This window comes from Oxyura jamaicensis, chromosome 1, assembly GCF_011077185.1.
Source record: "Oxyura jamaicensis isolate SHBP4307 breed ruddy duck chromosome 1, BPBGC_Ojam_1.0, whole genome shotgun sequence".
Lineage (NCBI taxonomy): Eukaryota > Metazoa > Chordata > Aves > Anseriformes > Anatidae > Oxyura > Oxyura jamaicensis.
The window spans coordinates 71160093-71174314 of record NC_048893.1 but is presented as its reverse complement, the minus strand read 5'-3'; the positions used below and the strand labels follow the sequence as shown (position 1 = coordinate 71174314).

Below are 14222 nucleotides of genomic sequence, written 5' to 3'. Positions count from 1 at the left end.
CCATGTTCTTCACGCTGAAAACATGTCAAGTATCTTGCAAAGCAACTCTCCAGTTCTATACCACTGCAAATATCTCAGCAGGAATTTTTCACGTGTATGGACACTGTTAGCAGATCACCATTAGGAGAAAAATTAGCTTTTACATAAATTCCTTTGCCCATCAAGATACAAAAGGAATGACATTTCCCTCTCTAAAGAAAAGTAATGCAAGGAAACTGGTGGAGAAGCCAGCAGTGAATCTGTGTATGTACAATTTTTTAGGCAGTAGTTTCTTTTAAAGTACTTCAAACACATGATGTGCAACTGAGGTAAATTTTACTGAGCAATATATTCAGTACATGAATGTTCATTGAATTCATGATTGCTTGAAATTAATTTAATCTGTCAAAACTTTGCCTTTTTTGGGGACTGGACAGCCAAGCACTCTTGATAAATCATATTAATGTAACATTAATATTTTAAAATATTAATATTAAAATTATTTTACATGAAAATCGTTACTGTTACTTAAAGAGCATCTTTTCAATCCTCAATCAGCCTAACCTGTCTTCTCTGACGGCAAAACTCAAAGTTAATTCTCTCCTTAGCTAACCAAAGCAACACCAGAGAGAACCATGCATTTAGCATCCAATCAGACCCATTTCCTTCGGTTCCTATGTCAGTATCTAGTAGGTAGTTCAAGCTTCTCAGGAAATTGCAAAATGATCTCTTGGCCAGGTGACCACTGTGCCTCAAGTCAAGGCATAGTATCCCAGAGCTCAGAGTCATGTTACGGAGCGACACAAAGTCAAGACCTTCCTACTATTTAGTCTAGGGTAAAAGGTATGGGACCAGTAATCATAAAGAAAGAAATACTTGACTATACAGTTCAACCTAGAATCAGAAAGGATATGTTTAAAGATATTTTAGCATTTACTGAACTTAAATGAAATAAATTTAAATATATAAAGCATTTACTAAATATCTGACTCTCAAGGAAAACAAAAATCTGAAGTTTAAGATGAGAAAACTTCAAGCCTGCACTCTAAACATTCAACCACCTACTGAATCTGATGTGACCAAAGTGTTGGGTGTTTCCTCTTTGCTTTCAGAATTAATAGTGAAACTGTAGCAAAGATTAATTGTGACATAGTTTTTCCACAGATCCCTTAAAAGTTAAATCCCTTAAAAGTTACCAACACATTAAGTCTATCTTTTTAAAAAGATACTTAAGAGGGGCATAAGAACTTTCAAAACATCATACAAAAAAACAGCATTGAAATACTAATTGATTATTTTCATAATTATCGATACTAATGACTAAGTATTTTGCATTACTTGTTACTGGTAACACTTAAAGCACACATATCTGTCTGATGTCAAGCACAGTCCAGTGTATTATTCTCCTCCGATCTTAAGATTCTCAAGTCATCATTATTTGTGTTTCTCCTTCAGAACTGAACTGTCTAAAGGATACTAAAAACATTAATAAGTTTTCTTATTCTGCATAACAGAAGTTTCAAGTACCATTTTAAGCCAAGTACCAGAGAACATGACACACCTGAGCACTACTGTTTCTGCAAAGTTTTTTGTAGATCTGATCAATAGCTACGGAGGCATGCTCAAAGCACTGGCTAAAAACCTCGTATCTCCTTTTTTTCACCTGTTCAAATTCTTGCTTGGATATTCTGGCCTCCTTTCTGCTAGTCTCAAAAGCTATGGAAAAAAAAGTATTACATAATAAGCCTCTAAGAAAATACACAGAACAAATATGTATTGTACCCCATAACAAGAATCAATTAAAATACTACAGAAAGAGGTTCCACTGCACATGCAAGCACCATATCAACACTATGAGTTTCCTTCCAGACTTCAACTGGTGGCCCCCAAAACTAGAATGTTGGGATGTATTCAGTCTGCTAGAGCATTGCTCTAGCCACATTGCTCTGGAGTAAGCAATAGAATTTTGCCTCCTAGTTGTTTCTTTACGCTGGGTGGTCTAAGCAGCACCAGCATTTACTCATTACACCTTCAGAACTCCTTGGTTTTGGTAGCATTTTAATGTCTGTAATGTTGTTTAAGGACACCAATAATTTTGTAGTGATGCTCGTGTCTGTGATTCTGGACAAACTTTTAATTATGAAAAAATAAAAGAATTTTACTGTTAAAGTCAGTCACTTTTAGAAAATAAGTAAAAATACTTTATAATGCCATTTGGCCAAGAAATCGCTTGTGATTGCTTGTGCAAAGTGATTCTTTGCTACCCATACAAACTGTGTTTCAATAAAATACTGCAAAGTATATTTTAATACACTACTTGCATATAATTAGAAAGACAACTGAGGATAAACACTTAAGCACAAGAAATACCTCAATACCCGAAAGAAGCAAAACCAGCAATATCAACCCCAGAAAAAAAAAAAAAAATTAATTCGGGTGAGAACTCTCACAACCACTGAAGAGATTAATAAGACTGAGTGTTACCATCCATTGATTGTTGAAACTTGTCCCGAGCTATCTGTAATTTCTCCAATGCTCTCAGGTTTGGAGCAGCTGTCTTCATTAAAGTATTCTCTTTAGATTTTATTTCCTGCTGCATCTGGTTCAGATGAGCCTCTACCTCTTCATCAGACTCCAGGTCCTAAAGAAATAAACAACCACCACAAAAAAAAGAGAGAGACATAAAATTTGCTTTTAGGCCAAGACATTTCAACACATACAACAAACAGCCATGGTTTCTGGAGAAGCACCCACTCATCCGATAGTTTTATCTGGAAACACAACTAATCAAAAAACCTCAACCCAGGATTTTAGCTCTCTAAATCAATTTACCAGATCCTAAGTATTGTTCTACAAGACCTTTAAAAACAGACAAATTCCCTTCAGCATAGAAGTCCATCACAGGAGGGAGACTAGCAGAAATCATTACTTGATTTCTGAGAAAAGCTTTCAAGACACATTCTTGAAGAGGTTTTTTTGTTTTGTTTTTGAGGTAAGTTAAAATGACAGATTCCTCCTTGTTTTGCACCTCTGATATTTAATTATTTTCCCCAATTAAAAATAAATATATACACACACAAAATCCTGCTAAGAATATGTGACTGTTACAGAGGGAAATATTCTAAGTCTCAGTTTTGGAAAATACAGAAAGATGGTGCAGCTCCCTCACATCACCTCTGGCGGCCAATCCCTAGTTTCTAGAGTCGTGTGTCATAACCTCTTGTGGTGGAAATTAAAGGCAGAAGGTAAAGAGGAAGAAAAAACCAAATATATTTACTATTTCTCTATTCTATTCTTATGGTTTAAGTAAGCTTTAAATTAAATTTAGTAACATAGTTAACTGAGCTATCTAGAAATCCCACATATTGCTATGTACAATTGTAAAACCAAAACAAACATATATGCACACACTTTGGCTTACCAGTGTTTTAAAAAACTTTTAATTGAAGGCCAAGGTGAGGACTAAATAAATGTCAACAAAATATTTTAAATAAAAATAAATCTGTGTTAATTTTAAACAGGAGATTACCTTCAGGTCATTTGCTAGGCCACTGTAGTCAATCTTAATTACCTCTTCCCTCTCATAGATAGTTGTAGTCTGAGTGCCTTCTGTTTCAGTTCCTAGCTATAAATACAGTGGACATTCCAGTTCAGAAATATGAAAACAGTGAAGTTTTAAACAATACATTGAAAGTACAGGAAAAGACAGGACAGTTGTAACAGGGTATGAGGTAAACTTTTCACTGTTCCTCCCTCTTCCAAAACTTAAGTAACTTAAGATCCTACAGATCTAAGGAAATAAATGCACCTTTTATATAGTATCTGCCAATTTCAGTTTAAAGCTAAGACGAAAGCAGCAGTAATATATTTGAAATCTATTTAGAACAATTTGCACACTGAAAATCTACCATTCTCCCCTGACGGGAAATGGTTTACTTTTCTGTAATAATTTATTCCCCTTTCAAGAAAAGGCACTGCAGTGTGTAAGTCAAGTCTTCTATTCAGTTGGCCTCAGGAAAAAAAAAAAAATCAATGGTGTTTAACACAGGCAGAGCATCTTCTGGACTCTGTAAGTGTCAATTTCAAACAGCTATGTGCCCTTGAATAAAACAGGTATCATTATCACTTCCTTTCCTACCAAGCTTCTTTCTCAGAACCAAATATAATAATAATGTCCTGTCAATGTTATTACCTAGGAATCAAATTTGTTACTCCTACTGCCTACCTCCTTATTTTCTGTCTTCCATATTCATAAACTGATAACTGAGCTACCCACATACTCTGATGATTATCAATTCATCTCTTTCCCCTTCAGATGAGTGCTTATTTCACTGTCTTCATTTTTGCTTCTGACCCACCCATTTATACCTATCCTCCAACAAAAGGACCTTTCTAAGGAACGAGCTCAACAAGATTCCTTCCAAATTTGCAGACACAACTCCCTCAAAAGCAACAATGCCTTTTTTTTTTTTTTTTTTCAATAGTGGAGAAAGTATCACTTCTTCTCACAAGAGATCAGCTGTAGAAAAAGAAAAGACTGAGGGACTGAGGAAAATAGTAAGGTTCAATCCCGTGCTAGCAGAAATATTTCTATTTTAGCCTATTCCTGATTTCTGTAAGTATCTGTATTTACTGAAGACAAAAGGAAGATTTTAGACCGTATTTATGTTATGAATACATGATTAACCAAGTGTTATGTCAACCCACATACATGCCACGTTTACTTATGGTTGACTCTCATGTGTCCTCTTACATCTACCTAGAATACTCCTTCAGGCCAATTTGTACCACTGATTTTAGGTATCGTGCAGGAATACTTTTCAAGCACAGGCAAAAACACTTGCAAACAACATTTCTGTAGACAAAAATAAACAAAAATCTTTCCTTTGAAAGGAGGAGGCCAGATCATACCAAAGCAATTAATTTATTTTGGCGTTAGTCTTTGAGACAACCAGAAAACAAAAAAGAAAAACAAACATTAAATTCAAGACTGGATAATTGCTCCTGCATGGTATGTATCTTACACAAACGTTTTAAGTACCTCTACTGCACTGATATCATCCAGTGATCCAAATAGGAGATTTATTTTGAAGTCCTGCACCTTGCACTCAAGAAGCATATTATGCCTTCTTAATCTTTTATCTTCCAATGAGGTTTCTATAGCTGCAGCTTCCTTTTGTAATTTTGCAGCTTCCCTACATAAACAAATGGCACAAAATCGTTAAGAGCAGCAGCATTACTGCCAATAACATCTACAGTCAAACAGCATGAAAAACAGTTACCTTTGTAATCCCCATCAAAAACAAAGAAAATGGGTACTTAAATTTATCCATCCCCTTTGTGACCTGAAAGCACCAAGATCCTACAAGTCTGTGTCAACATAAGTTTTTTTTTTTTTTTTTAACATCACAAACCTAACAGTTAAAAGACAGAACATTAAACACATTAGTAATAAACAAGCATGAGAAAACTGAAATGTAAACTGTCTCTAAAGCAGCTGACTTAAAAGAAGGATAAGGACAGTGACCCAAAATTAACATTAATTTAAGGTATCCAACACTTGAAAGGACTGGAGAAAATTGGAATGCTAAAATCAGAAAAAAAAAAAAATCTCATTAAGTAAGCTAGCTGTACAACCCAAATGAATATATGAAACTACCAGCAAGCAACATATGCAGTAAAACACTTCAAGAAGTGTTTAACATCTTTTAACATGCTCCCCTGAAATCAAGTTGTAAGCTAGTATGTAGCTAGTAGAAATCAATATATATTTATCAGAAATCACAGTAAGAACTATTACTAGGTATATAAACTATATAGAATAACATTTCTCATTATAGGATGCTCTCATGAGGTAATCTCATCCACATTACTTTTGGGAACCACATATGGAAGTGGAAGCCCTTTTTACCTCATGCATACTGTAAATGCCAGTTACCACGTCTCTAATGATCTTTCACATGAAAGCAGAACATGAGAAATTCAGACTTCACAAGAACTCCTCTAAAGATTATAACATGTATAATTTTTCTCATGAGTATAATTAGTAATTACCTATTAAGAGTTAACAACTTCTTTCTGACCTCTTCGACTTCACTTTGGGTTTTCATAATCTCAGATTTATGAGCACTTAATGTATCCTTAAGACGTTGCTCCTCCTCCTCAATTTCGTTCACCCTTTTTAGATGCTTTTCCTCATCCTGCATAGTAATATTTTTGTTTTTAATCTTTTACCAAAAAACCTTTAGCATACAGCTGTATATAAAGTTGATGTTTAAACCCATTACAATACTTTAAAATGTGTTGCAGCACAAAGTCTGAAGGGCACGGTGAAAAAAGCCCATCTTACACATTAGAAGACCCAGCTGTTCTGTACATTTAGGCATAGCCAACTCCAGATTTGTGACTGTACCAAACTAGCTGATAATGCCACCAAACAAGGCAGGGATCCTAGGACTCCTACAATCCACGGTCTATTCTTTCCCTCAGTTATTCCCATAGCCCTACTAAAAGGATCCCATCTGCTGCACTTGTACGACATATTTAGCAACACCTTAGATACCTGAAATAATTTAAAAAGCATTGTTCGTTAAAAGATAAATACTGAGGCAATCTGCATAAAATAAAGAATCTCTGAAAAGTATCTGCAAAGAGCAAAACACAATTGAAGTTCTTTAGGTAAGTCTACCCCTATATAGCCCATACAACTGCTAAATTGCTAGAAGTGAGGTGCCAGAATATAGCAAACCTGCCGTTACAGTATCAGAACAAGGTATCTTCAAAATTTGACTTAATGTATTTCAACAGAATTAGACACATGGGTCATCAAGTCAGAGGGTTTTGTGCATGACTGAGTCACAGTCTTTTCTTTTTCTCAGTATCAGAAATATGTATCTTCTTATGTATTATTTGTTTCTTTAAAAGTTCCTATAATGTGTATGTCAAATGATGCATTTTTTTTTTCCTCCCCCTTTGGAGCAGTTTTTACTTTATTCAAAGCACTGTTCTAGTGCATCATAAGCAGTTTATTTAACAAGCAAAATACTATGAAAATTAATTATGAATATTTTTTTCCATATTACCAACATGATCTTGCTGAAGTAATTAAAAACAACAAAAAATGCTGCTGAAGAAGAGTTCATGCATATTACTTCCATTAAAAATCTAAATTGCCTTTCATACTAAATTATTTTATGGCTATTTGTATTTGTGGAGTACCATAAAGATGCAAAGCACCAGCATTATTTACTATTAATCATAAAATATGCTGGAGTCTCAGCTACATACTATTAGTTTTATCTGTAGTGATATGCTGCTATTTCATATAAACTGAACATATCCCTGTACAAACAGCAATCCCAGTTTTATTTTTAGTGAATTTATTTTAAGTAATTAATAAATATTCTAATATGACAGGCTATTCCAAGGTTGAAAGAATAACAAGCAACTGCATTTTTTTGTTGTTGTTTCTTAATTTACAAAGTCAAGACCAAATTAGGCACTAGAAGAATTACTCAACAGAATTTGTGATGTTTAAAATTGATGGCGCATTCTGTCCTCTCAGCCCCAGATATATTATGTATGTGCATTACCTTAAGTAGCCCAGTAATCCCCAATTCATCTTTTTGAGTTGTTTCCCTCAACTTGCTGACTTTGTCTATTAATTTCTGTAGATGATCACGATTATATTCCAGCTGAACATGTAGTCGTGTCTTCTGATTTTCAAACTCCAGTCTAGTGAAAGTACAGTATTTCAAGCCAACACTTACAAACCAGGATAATAATTGTGATTTTACATTATTAAAAGATATATTTTCAACTTCTACTATTTAGATATATATATATTTTGAATCTTCTACTGGATCATAGAAATTTGCATACATAGATTTCACTACAGCAAATCATGCAGATATACTGGAATTTATAAAAAATACAGTGGAAATCCTTCAACAAATACAATATAAGGATCTAATATGGTCACATTCACCATCAAATTTAATGCTAAAGGCTCCTGTATCTCAGCATAAGGGATAAAGATAAGTGATAGAGAGATGGACTGGGCCAAAGCTACCCTAGTGCTGTATCCAGTGCCTGCACTCCCTCCTCAGCCTTAGGAGTAAGCCTCCTCATCAGCAGACACATACATGTATCTGATTATAAAGAGCCTATCTCAGCTGGGAGGTAGTAATTAAGTAACAAGAGACCAGAGCTTTTTAGGCCATCTTCAGCCATGCTCATCCTCTCTTAATTGAGACCTTTATTTGTTTATAGGGGTACAACAGCAGAAGCTTCCTCACTTTCTTCTGTGAGAAAGGAATGAAGTAAAACCAAGTGGCTGGTCACAGAAAGGTTCCCTCTCAGCTGTTACTATCTGTCTCTCAGCTTTAAGCTCCTGGATAACTTATCGCCAGTGCTGCATCTGTTGTTCAGGTAAAAGGGCTGACAACACCAGCTTCAGGCTCTTTAGAACAAGAATGTACTCTAGCATAGGCTTACAGGACTAATGATAGCAAGTTAGGGCACAAGCAAGACCAAAGCCATAAAAAAAGCTGCTCTTTCCATTATTTTATTAACAGCTTTCTACAGATCACCATACTTCTGTTCTCACCAACATAAATAAATGATCAAATCACTTCTGTCAGGTGCTTTAACTTCAACAGAACATACTGCACTATCTCACTGCAACTCTAGCCAAACATGCACATTTAGCAAAATTTCTGGAAGCCAGCCAGAGGGTCTCTTTGTAAGTACTGCTGGAAAGAAAATGGAGTTCAGCACTAGACATCACACTAGTCACGTTAAAAAAAAAAAAAGTGTACTTTCTATAAAGTATGTTAGGAAATGTATTGTTAACTGCCAGAAAATACCCGCTCCACAAGCAGACATTTCATTTTAGCATTCTCATTCCTTAAGATACAAATTTGTGATCCGGTGACATTCACCTTTTTGAGTGCAATACCAGTTGAAAGTTGCCTGTGAGAAAATTAAGATGCCATTTTCCCTCAATAGTATGTTCCTATACTGAATCACAACATTTTACATCCAGTCCTTCTTTAAGATTTATGACCATGACAAAGCCTTCACATCATCCCCAATTGTCATTTCTCAATGTGGATTTTAGATAACTATGCCTTTTTTACTATGCTACATTTTACCTTCAAGTTTGTTGCAAAACATCTCTGGCTGTAACTGTCTAATAAACCCAAATCATGGTAGTGCCACTGCTAATTCTTGCAATGCTAATATACCTCCTTCAGTCCTTTAGGCTTCTGGGGTATTTCCTGTGATGGAGTTACTTGTTTACTGATGTACACAATCTAATATGATATATATATATTTTAACATTTCAATTACAAATACCACCTTCTTCTATCAATCTCCTCTTGCTGTCTCACGTGTTCTTGTTCATACACACGTATGTTTTCTATGCCAATTTCTTCACAGAATTCCTTGAAAACAGCATCTTCAGTCTGTGAATAAATAGAAAAGGAGCACAATGTTTATGCTGTTTTGCAGCTCAAGGAAGGAAAACGCTTAAATAATCATCTCATGCTACAGACTAGATTTTCAAGGCACTTCAAGGAAACAACAAGTGGAACTAACAATCTGTACTTGACATTTTAAATACCACCTTCAGTACAAATGCCCAATAGAAGGTGTATGATCTGCAAAATATAACTCCCAGCTAAGCTCTTCTTGCCAGCACCTGGTCATTATAAAGGCAATAGAAGTCATTACAGTATAACTAACTTCCTTAGTTTTGTCTGTGGTTCCCACTCATCTGAAGGAAAGAAAACTAAATGGTATACAAGATACTAATGAGCTACAGGCTTCTTGATGTAGTTTATTTCTTCACTTTAATCCTTTCAAGTGATCCGTAAGTATTAATTGCTACATCCTACTTAAAGCAGAGCCACAGCAAAAGAGTTGCTACAGAATCTCCCATTTCCTAATTATACAGTACATACTAACAAAAGCAATGGACTGAACAACATTTTAAGACAACTTTACAGACCAAAAAACGACTGTTTACATTGTTTTGGTCTGTAGTCCTGTTTAACCAGATATCAAATGCTGTATCTAACCAAGTAATATTATTCACAGGAAACTGACAGACAGCCTGGTATTATTTTTTCTTGGGGGAGGGGGGGGGCAAGGGGAGGGGGAAGGGAGGGGAGATTGTTTTTTTGTTTGTTTGTTTTCCCCCAATACAAGCAAAACAAAGTCTACCTGGATTTGCAATTCTTATGGTGCAAACACTAATTATTTCCTCAGTGTCTGCTGATGACACACATCTGCACTCCCCCATGCCTGTACCACAACCAAGACTGTAGTTTTGGTTTCTCTTCACATGCAGAATTTCAGTCATAGATTAATTCAAGAAAGTTTCTAGCCTCTGACCTATTTTTTCAGTCTAAGCTATATAATGTACTATGCACCTCATGTAACTCCTAATAGTGGTGAGGAATGTGTGTTTAAAAACGTACATCTACATAAGCATCAATGTGCAGGGCTGTGAATTTTCCAGATTAAACTGCAACACCACTCTTCCACAGGATGTACCAAATTCTTAAGTGTTTGGCAAGATCTATGACAAAGGTGGCTTTCAGAGAGCAGTATGTATTTATTTCTCAGAAAGATCAGAGCTGTTGTCTGAATTCTAGCAGAACACAGTACGAAAGCCCTTTTGTTACTACATTGGGTTTTAATTATATTCACTTCACTCAATGCCTTCTATCTCTTCACAACAACCAACCTTTTGAATTTGTCAGCTGTCTGCATGAACTATTCTGGAGACCATCTGAATGGAATGAGAGGGAGCTGAGGCTATGAGGTGGCAGAACTGTCTACAGAAAAGGCAGCCTGGAAATCTAACCTGTTAGATCACATAACACCTCTGAGAACTTCTGTTACTGATAAAAAGGGAGGAGGAGGCTTCAATGACAACAGTCATTAGGCATACAACAGTCTTAAAAAACAAAGAAAAACACAAAATGAAACAAACAAAAAAAAAGAAAAATCAGTGCAACAAGGAATTTGCTGACTCAGCCACTACGCTGGGTGATGAACAGGCTGAACAGCAGAGCCCAAAGCATCATAGTGACTGGGGCTGCATCTGGCTGGCAGCTGCGTTTCCTGAGGCTCAGATCTAGGGCTGGTCCTGATCAACACTTTTATCAATCATCTGGATGCAGGAGCTGAGTGCATCCTCAGCAAGTTTGATGATACTGAACTGGAAGATGCAATGCTGTTATATCCCTGGAGGAACAACAGGCATTGCAGAAGACCTTAGATAGACTGAAGCATTGGGCAATCATCAATGGCATGAAGTTTACCAAGGGTAAATGCTGGGTGCTGCACCTGGACACAAGCACAGACTGGGAGGCAAGTGCAGGGGAGCAGCTCAGCAAACAGGGACCTGGGGATGCTGGTTGGCAGCAAGCTCAGCATAAGGCAGCAGCGTGCCCTGGCAGCCATGGGGCAAACTGCATTTTGGGGTATATTAAACATAGCAGAGCTAGACAGTCAAAAGAGGTGATTCTCCTGCTATATTAATGTTGGTGCAGCCTTATCTTGAATATTGTGTGTAGCCTGGGCAATATGAAAAGGACATTAAGGCCCTTGAAAGCATCCAGAGGAGGACAACAAAGCTGGTAAGAGGGCTAGCAGGCATGTCCTGCGAGGAGAGGCTGAGGACACTTGGGTTGTCCAGTCTGGAGAAAAGGAGCCAAGAGGTGACCTCCCTGCAGCTCCCTGAGGAGCTCCTGGTCACTGATGACAGGATGTGAGGGAACAGCACAAAGCTGGGCCAGGGAAGGGTCAGACTGGGCATTACAAAAAAATGATTTACTCTGAGGGTGGTCCAACATCGGAATGGGCTTCTTAGAGAAGTGGTTGATGCCCCATGCCTGTCAGCGCTTCAGAAGGTGGACGATGCCCCCATTAATAGGCTTTAACTTCTGGCTAGCCCTGAAGAGGTCAGGCAATTGGACTACATCAGTGTAGGTCCCTTCCAACTGAACTATTCATTCCCCCAGTGTAATCAAAGCAGACAGACAACACAGGTATTTGTCACTTTCCAACAAAAGAAAGGAATCTTTGCTGCTCTTCATTTGTTTTTCAAGTATATAGTGGTGTAATGTCATCACCTAGACACAAGACCTGAAGAGTCCAGAATAAAGTATTCTAGCAGCATTGAAATCAGTTCTCAGCTCTAGAAAACTGATGAGCTCTATTCCTAACGGCACGCATATGCCTAATTTGTCTTTTTTCCAGAAGAAAAGATACCGATAGTGTGTTTTCACATAGACACTGAATGGGTTTAGCCATGACTGCAAAAAGAATGATTTTCAGAAGGGCAGTCACCTCTACAGACATCTGCTTAGTGCTGATTACCAAGAGATTTGTAAATCCTGTGGGTGTATAGGTGTACAGAATTTAAAATTGGGCTTCATGGATGTATATGTTTTCACAGACTCATATGAGCCAGGAAGACTTCACGGCAAAAGGTGGTTATGGTCTAGTCATGCAGTCACACTCTATAATTATTTACAGGAATTTTTCTTTTTAATGTGGAAAGATATTTTCTTACCAAAAACTTAAATGTTGGAGTCTCAGAACAAGTAAGGTAAGACTTTTGAAATTATACCGTCAGACATGAAAAAGCTGGAGTATTTTTCTATGATTTGATCCACACTGGAAGTTTGTACTGTACATCTCTAAAGCTGTGAAATTTGATGGACTGTCCATACTCAATACTACAAAAAGCAAATCATATTTAATAGCAGAGGCGGAAGGGGAAGGAGAAGAAAACCCCTATTCTTCAAACTCAAAATTATTTTCTCCTGTATTAACTGAAATTATAGCATATATATTAGGCAAAGCATCACCTAGTATTCAAAGTATATGCATTCCCTTGGTTGGGTTTGTGTTTGGCACATAAAAGTCACAGAATTTTGATTTTAATGAAACTGATTTGCAAAGCTATGCTTTATACATATTAACTCCCAACTGTAAAGTAAGTACATTTCAGTTCACAGTGACCTTGGTAAGGAAGTTAGAAAAGGTGGGATGATTACTGCAGTAATTTATAAACTTAGTCTACAAAGTAGGTTACAAAGTTAGATGTTTTCCAAGCTATAATATCACCTGGTACAGAAAAAAAAATTCTGTAGAACAACAACATAAACTGTGCTGACTATGACAGAAGGACCTACCTCATTGATTTTCCTCTGAAATTCATCTATTTTTAATTCTCTCTGTAGTACTCCTTCATTTATCATATCATGCTGAGACTTAGTATTTACTAGTTCACTTTCCAGCTTTGATTTCTCCTACATAGAAAGGAAAAAGATGGTAATTTTTATTAACAGGATGGTCAACTTCCTAGAAACTAACATGTTCGTGATCCAGATGAACTGTACTTTTCTGATTAAAAATACTAAGTATTTTCTTCTCAAATGCTACTTACTCACACTTGTTGCTGATTTACATGCAATAGTTACAGTAGAGAAGCAAATTACGTAAGTATCATTTAAGTGTCTGTTGACTTAAACCAGACATTGGAAAGTTACTAAATGACAGGCCAAACTTAGCAGAAATTCAAATTAATTTAAAAACTAATTTAGAAAAAGCCTCATTTAGATTATTTTGTCATTTAAAAAAAATTGTATTTTAGTAATTTCTTAGTCATAACTGCTGTATGTAAGACACATTAAGGTAAAAAAACCTACATAAGGAAGTAATACTTCAGTGCTGGTAATTATGAATATATATACAAAAATACAACGATTTAGCATGAAAATTATAAAGGCTTAGTACTACACCATGTAGAGATTAGCAAGATGTTTATTTTTAATAAGGTCTAATTCACTCTGAGAATATTTAAGTCGTGTCTGAGTTCCATGACATTGAGCATGCAACTGCTTCAAATCAGTCTCCTTACGTTTGATCCTCATTAAGTCCTAGAAAAAAATATTACAATAGGAGAAGAGAAAAAGCATTTTAAATGAAATTCGATGTATTTGGAAATTATTTTTCAGGTTTTTAACTATTTAAGGCTAGCCTCACTGACAATGGCCATGTTCAAAGTAAATGCTGATAGCATTGGTCATACTCAAATGTCATTTTGCATAGATTTATTTCTTAAAAGAAAGCACAGACTTGCAAATTCCTACTCTCCGCCCTGACCCCTCATTCCCCCTCCAGTAACTAGAGGTTTGGAGAATCATTTTATGTTGACA

The 14222-nt window shown here is 36.2% G+C and overlaps 1 protein-coding gene across 1 annotated transcript in view; it reads right to left on the bottom strand.

Annotated features, from left to right (window-relative positions):
- SMC1B (structural maintenance of chromosomes 1B) overlaps positions 1-14222 on the bottom strand; it is a 37928-nt gene that overhangs the window by 5358 nt on the left and 18348 nt on the right. Inside the window, exons 13-21 of the mRNA XM_035309578.1 lie at positions 13806-13943; positions 13197-13313; positions 9343-9449; positions 7572-7713; positions 6034-6179; positions 5021-5174; positions 3509-3604; positions 2464-2620; positions 1541-1695 (exon numbers count right to left, since the gene is read on the bottom strand). Of these exons, the coding sequence (XP_035165469.1) occupies positions 1541-1695; positions 2464-2620; positions 3509-3604; positions 5021-5174; positions 6034-6179; positions 7572-7713; positions 9343-9449; positions 13197-13313; positions 13806-13943 (1212 nt within the window). The remainder of the gene's footprint in view (positions 1-1540; positions 1696-2463; positions 2621-3508; positions 3605-5020; positions 5175-6033; positions 6180-7571; positions 7714-9342; positions 9450-13196; positions 13314-13805; positions 13944-14222) is intronic.